The sequence below is a fragment of the Castor canadensis genome, chromosome 1 (genome assembly GCF_047511655.1).
Source record: "Castor canadensis chromosome 1, mCasCan1.hap1v2, whole genome shotgun sequence".
Lineage (NCBI taxonomy): Eukaryota > Metazoa > Chordata > Mammalia > Rodentia > Castoridae > Castor > Castor canadensis.
This window is the reverse complement of record NC_133386.1, coordinates 113,315,666-113,321,665: the sequence shown is the minus strand read 5'-3', so window position 1 is coordinate 113,321,665 and position 6,000 is coordinate 113,315,666. Positions and strand designations below refer to the sequence as shown.

At 38.2% G+C, this 6,000-nt stretch overlaps 1 protein-coding gene across 7 annotated transcripts in view; it reads right to left on the bottom strand.

Annotated features, from left to right (window-relative positions):
* Positions 1-36: 36 nt before the first annotated feature.
* The window catches only part of LOC109679539 (neutral amino acid uniporter 4-like), a 44,831-nt gene continuing 38,867 nt past the window's right edge, over positions 37-6,000 (bottom strand). For all 7 annotated transcript variants that reach the window (XM_074084593.1, XM_074081560.1, XM_074081773.1 and 4 more), the window contains one exon: positions 37-239. In XM_074084593.1, coding sequence (XP_073940694.1) covers positions 140-239 — 100 coding nt within the window. In that variant the 3' untranslated portion in view covers positions 37-139. The remainder of the gene's footprint in view (positions 240-6,000) is intronic.

Here is a 6,000-nt window from a genome sequence, read left to right as displayed (position 1 = left end):
AACCTTAGGACTAGGATAAATAATTTCTTCAACAGTTATGTATGTACCTAGCAAGAAGCCAACAACTCCAGTGTATGCTATAGAAGTATTTTTCAGGACCATCCATATGTTGTAATGCTCCTTTCAAAATATAAGGATTTCAACCAGAGGTGGTAGGATCAGGGCCAACGTGCTGCTGCTCACAGCTCCAACAAAGGAAATCACAATGTCTAAATGAGGAATGAGGATTGCTCCAGCACCTAGAAAACAGAAATACATGCTCTTCTAAATTTAAATGTTTGGCACTTACATGAATACTAAATGTAGATCTTTTCAATACAGTAAATGTAATTAACAGAAGTCAGATTCTAAACTACTGCTTGTGGAAAAATATTTTGCTCTGAGTGATGAAACAAAACAAACTAGAACAGAGAGTGATCTTTCCTGGACTATCACTTGTGAACAGTTTAACTTTATTTTTCCACTGTAAGTAAGTTCAGGTAGTTTATTTCCAAAGCATTTCCATTATTCTGCCTCCTACACAGCTCATTCTACAATACAAAAAACAGGGTGGTATGGTTTGAGTAAGTAAGAGATAGTTTACAATAGAATTCCAATTAACTGATATAAAAGCAACAATGGAAACAGCACATCACAGTTATGCAAACACCACTATAATCACTGAGCAAGAAGAGTCGCTGAAGGAGACTAAAACTTGTGGTCAAAAACTGGATGAGTTAGATATGGCGGTACACAACTTCAAGCCTAGCACTAGAGTGACTAAAGCAGGAGGGCTGCTAGTCAAGGCCAGCTTGGGCTACACAGCAAGATGCTGTCTCCAAAAAGTCAAAGACCTAGGATGTGGTTCAGTGGTATAGCACTTGCCTAGCATGCCCAAGGACCTGGATTGGATCTCCAACCCTACGATGAAAAAAAAACTGAATAAGGATATTTACAAACTCTAAAAGTATCTTCCCTAACACAATAATGATAAAAGGAAAACAGTTCTTTGGAGTACAGAAATATGTCAGAGACCACCTTAACCAAGTTATCAAAGCTGACAACCAATAAGAGATAGAGGTACTGGGATGTAGTACCTAGCATCAGTCTTGTGGTATTTTTGCTAAACGTGCCTAACTTTAAACCAGATGTGGTGCTGTACATTTGTAATCCCAGTACTTGGGAGGATAACACAAAAGGACCACAAGTTTGAGGCCAGCCTGGGATATACAGTCAGACTCTGTCTGAAAAAAGGAAGAAAAAAAAAAAAAGCTTAATTTCAATCACAAGAAAGCACCAGAAAAACCCAAACTACTGGCATTTCAAAAATTCTACAAAAACTACTGGCATTTCAAAAGCATCAAGATCCAGAAAGGCAAGGACTTACCAAGATTAGAAAAAACTAAGAAGACATGACAACTAAATTAAAGTGGAACCTCAGATTCACTCCTGGACCACAAAAGGCTATTACTGGCAAAACTACAGTAAGGTCTATAAATTGTAGCACTGTATCCATGCTATTATCCTGGTTTTAGTAACTGCATTATGCTTATACACCTGTTAACATCAGAGGAAGTTAAGTAAAGGGTTAATAGTAACTCTACTTAATTTGACAACTTTCCTATCTAAATTACTTCAAATTGAAGTGATTTTTTTCAGTAAGTCAAGTTGTGCTTAAAAAGTAATATTATAATTTCTTTGTGTTTGGAGCCTTCCAAACCCTCTTTTCTAGCTCTTCATGAACTATGTGAGTTGTTATAAACTACAGTCACTTTACTGTACCATAGAACATGAGAATTTACTCCTCCTACCTAATGGCATACTCCAGTATTGTGAGCAGGATTATCTTTCTAAGTCATTCACAAGTTTTCTGTAAGTTTTAATCTGCTGCTTTCTTGACGGTATCTTGATCTTACCAAAAGGTACCCACAGCAGATGTGCAAAAACCTAGTCTTATATTCTTTCTTCAATTCATCCTTAAATCATCTGCTGAGTGGTTTACTGAGGGTTTGGAGTTTGTTCCTCTGGAAGCTGTGGACATTACCGGTGCCTCCAGACATAATCTTGCCACCATGCTGCTTCTCTGACGTCCAATTACGCAGCTGGCAGCTGTCCATGCTGGTCTCCCATTGCTACCATTTTCTCTCTAATCCTTGTTATCCTGCTCTGTATTTCTAAGTCCATTTCCTTTTGTTTCTCAACACTTCTACCTTCTTTGTCTTTTACTAAACATTCTGTGAGGTATCTATATGTCTGTACCTATACATACAGTTTAATTTGTCCTTTTTGTAATTTAATCTTGATTTGCAGTCTACTGGTTTCTCTATTTGTTAATTTTTGTTCATGAGTTTTTTAATCCCTTCTCCTTGTAACTCTCTCTGTTTTTCAAGAGGATGTAGGATTAATTTGGAACTAAGTTACCACTGTATTTTTTATAGAAACTGAAGCTATTACTTACCATTTTCTGTTCAAATTGTTTTGGAAGCTAGTCATAAAACTGCTTTGAAATTACAAATCTAACTTCATACCTATACGGCTAAAAGTCAGATAAGGCCAGATAAACATAACCAGAACCTCACCATCCAAAACAACTTTCCATTTGGAATCTAGTTTTTCTCAGTGATCCTTTTCAATAATCCAAGCTATCAGTAGTAAATTAAGAGAAATAACATTGGAAATCATCTGGAGGAACACTGTGTAACTGTAGTATTTACACACTTAATTCTATCATCAGACACTTTTAAGTCATGTAATAGTGTAATTACAGTGAGATAAATCCATTCTGTAAAACATTATATAAGCAACAAATCTTTGTTACAGAAAAGGCTCAATATTTGATGTTATTAGTATACTTTCACCAAACCAAACATAAAAAACTCAAATGAACAAAAACAATAAATCAAGGGATAGTTTAGTCATTACAAAAATTCACTACAGGATTATGTTTTAAATAAGTTGTCCTGTGTCATCTACACACAACTAGGTGAATAAAATTGTTTTTAAAATAATAAAATATGTAATTTAACCAGCTTGACTTTAATAAATGCAACAATAAAAACTTAAAGCAGTAAGGATTATAACCAGTTCTCTAACTGATGGCCAAGCAAGAAGGAATCCTAAGTTTCCTTTTGTAACAATGTAGTAATCATAGACATGAGAAGAAATAAGGCTTAGTAGAAATACAGCATGTAAGAAATAAAGGAATTCTTTAGGCTATCAAAAATAAATCTTAATTTTAAATTAGCTAAGGATGCATTTCTCAGCTTGAGGCTTAAAAGTTAAATAACTCTAAATTCAAGTTATTGAAAATATACAAACTAAAACCAAAAGGTTGCTGGTTCACAGGCTCTGATATGCAATTGCAGAGAATTAAATGAATGCTCTCATTAATTTATTATTAATTTAAAAGAATTGCATTGCTTTTTGAAGCTCACTTCCAAAGTTCCTAAGACTTGAGACTGTTTTGGTCTTCTCTATACAGGACTGCAATTCATTTAGTAGGTGACACATATTAACGTTAATTAATCATATGGACACCTTACATTTTAAAAACCAACTTGGGAAGTCGGTTGTTGGCTGATTCTTTCTCTCAAGGTTGAATACAGAAGTTAGCCTTGAAATACTTGATAACTCACTTTCCCTCTTTGTTCTTTCATCATAGTCAGGTTGAGAATCTTGACAGCTTAGCTCTGTCAAGAGGAAAAGTCACACCAACGGAGGACTAGCTATAATCCAGTAACCATCTTCAACATGTTCCCTAGAACATAAGCTTTACCAAGGCTTTTATCTATTCCCTCGGTATCTCTAGAGTGAAGAGAACTTGGGACATACTCAGCATGCAGTAAATACCTGTTGGATTAATGATGACTTTGGTAGACACCCTTCATTTCAAGTCTAACATAATTCATACCAGCCATCTTCATACCAGAGGCAGTTTGCGCCAGATCCCCCATTACAAGCAACTTTAATATCAGAAGTTGATTACTAAGAGGTTGTGAGGATACACAAATCTTCTTTTTCAGTGTTCTCACATTTACTTAGATAGTTATTACTGACTGACTGATTTGGTGCCTCTTGGTGAATCCACTCTTTCCTAAATACCTTCACGTAGGTGCCAACCTCCTTGAGCTTGGCCCACTGACTACCAGGACATCACGGAAGGCAGCTGGATTTCTTGCCACTACACATCAGTTTTTTCCCACACTGTTCAGACTCCGAGCTCTAGCAGGCTACAGATAGGGACTCAGACTTGGGCTCTATCCTGTTTAAGGATTTATAAAATGAAGTCCTAGTACAATTATTTTAACAAATTATAAAATGCCTATCTACCCCATCGCCTCTTTTCCTGCCCAATGCACATTTCACAAAGAATGCCACACCAGACAAAGGCAGTCACCTTACTGCCAGTCAGCATGAAAACCTACGCCTTTCATATTCACTAGTAGAGTTTACGGGTGGTCAATTGATTTAGCATGTGAACATATTCCAAGCCAGTACTTTTCAAATTCTAGCTCACACAGTCATGTGTTATGATACCAATCCATAGGCTGTGAGGAGTTTTTCCTAATGCTATAGCTGGGGACAGAAAACACCAGAATGACTTTTATTTAACCTTTCACTTATTTCAGTTATTTTATGTGTGAACGCATAAACACGCAGAAACTCAGACACAGACACACTGGGTTTTTCTGTAAAACTTATCTTCCTTTCTTACTATGGGTTGCAGTTCAAAAAGCCACTGACTAAAACCAAATAAGTAGGCAAAGTAATTGTGATGGGAAAAGGTAAAAAGAATGGATCTTATGTTTTTGACTGGTGAAAAGAAAAAAAAAGGAAAAGAAAAAAGCCATCTCAGTGGCTTCACCTCTAATTCTAGCTACTGGGGAGGAAGAAAATCAGAGGATTACAGCTCCCTGCCAGTCCAGGCAAAAAGTTCTTGAGCCCCCATCTCAACTAACAGCTAGGTGTGGTGCTGCCCACCTGTTACCCCAGCTAGCAGAAAGCACAAATAGGAGGATCAAGGTCATAAAGGGAGGCCCTATCCCAAAAGCGACCAACATAAAAAGGGCTCTCGGAGTGGCTCAAGTGGTAGAGCACCAGTGCAGAAAGCATGAGGTCCTCAGTTCATCCCTCCTGTACAGGGGTGGGGGCAGCACAAAACGAAAGTGAAGAAATGAAACTACAACAAAAAGAAACAAAGAAAAGTCTCTGCTCCTATGAGGTATGTCATCACCTGAGAGGCCTCCTTAAGACAGAACACAAATGCTATTTGCTATTCCTTCTGCTTACAACATGCTCCCAGCACTTTTAGCTTAAAGACAGGGTCTCCTGTTTTTGCCTGGGGTATTCTGGACAGTGATCCTCCTATTTATGCCTTCTGTGTAACTGGGATTATAGGAATGAACTACCACATGGAGTTTTTATGTTGAGATGGTGTCTTGCTAACTTTTTGCCAGGCTGGCAGCACACCCTCTCAATCTTCATCTCCCAAGTAGCTGGGATTACAGATGTGAGCCACCACATCCAGCCTAAAAGGTGCAGTGTTTAACAGTAGAGTGCAAACTGATGCTGTGCTGAAAGTAGGCCATTTGTGGTACTGCCCCCAGGGGAACTGCCTTTTTCTTTCCTCTATTTCGGTTACTGCTATACTTTGGTAAGTGTGCCCCAGAGGCCCATGTAGTACAAGCTTAGTCCCCAGCTTGGGACTTTTAGGAGGCTGTGAAACCTGTAAGAGGTGGGGTCTTGTGGGAGGTCTTCAGGACATGGGGGGAGGCTGCCTTTGAAGAGCAGAGGAACACAGCCCCTTCCTCTTCAACTTTCCCACTGCTGGGCCCTGAGGTGAGTGGGTGGCTTCGCTTTGCTGTCTCTCATCATGATGTGTTGCCTCAACACAGGTTCAAAGCAGCAGAGCCAATTACTCGTGGATGGAAATTTCTAAAACTGAAAGCCAAATAGATTTTTCCTTACTTTTTCACTTTATAAGTTTATTATCTGAGGTATTTCTTAAAACAGAAAGTTAGT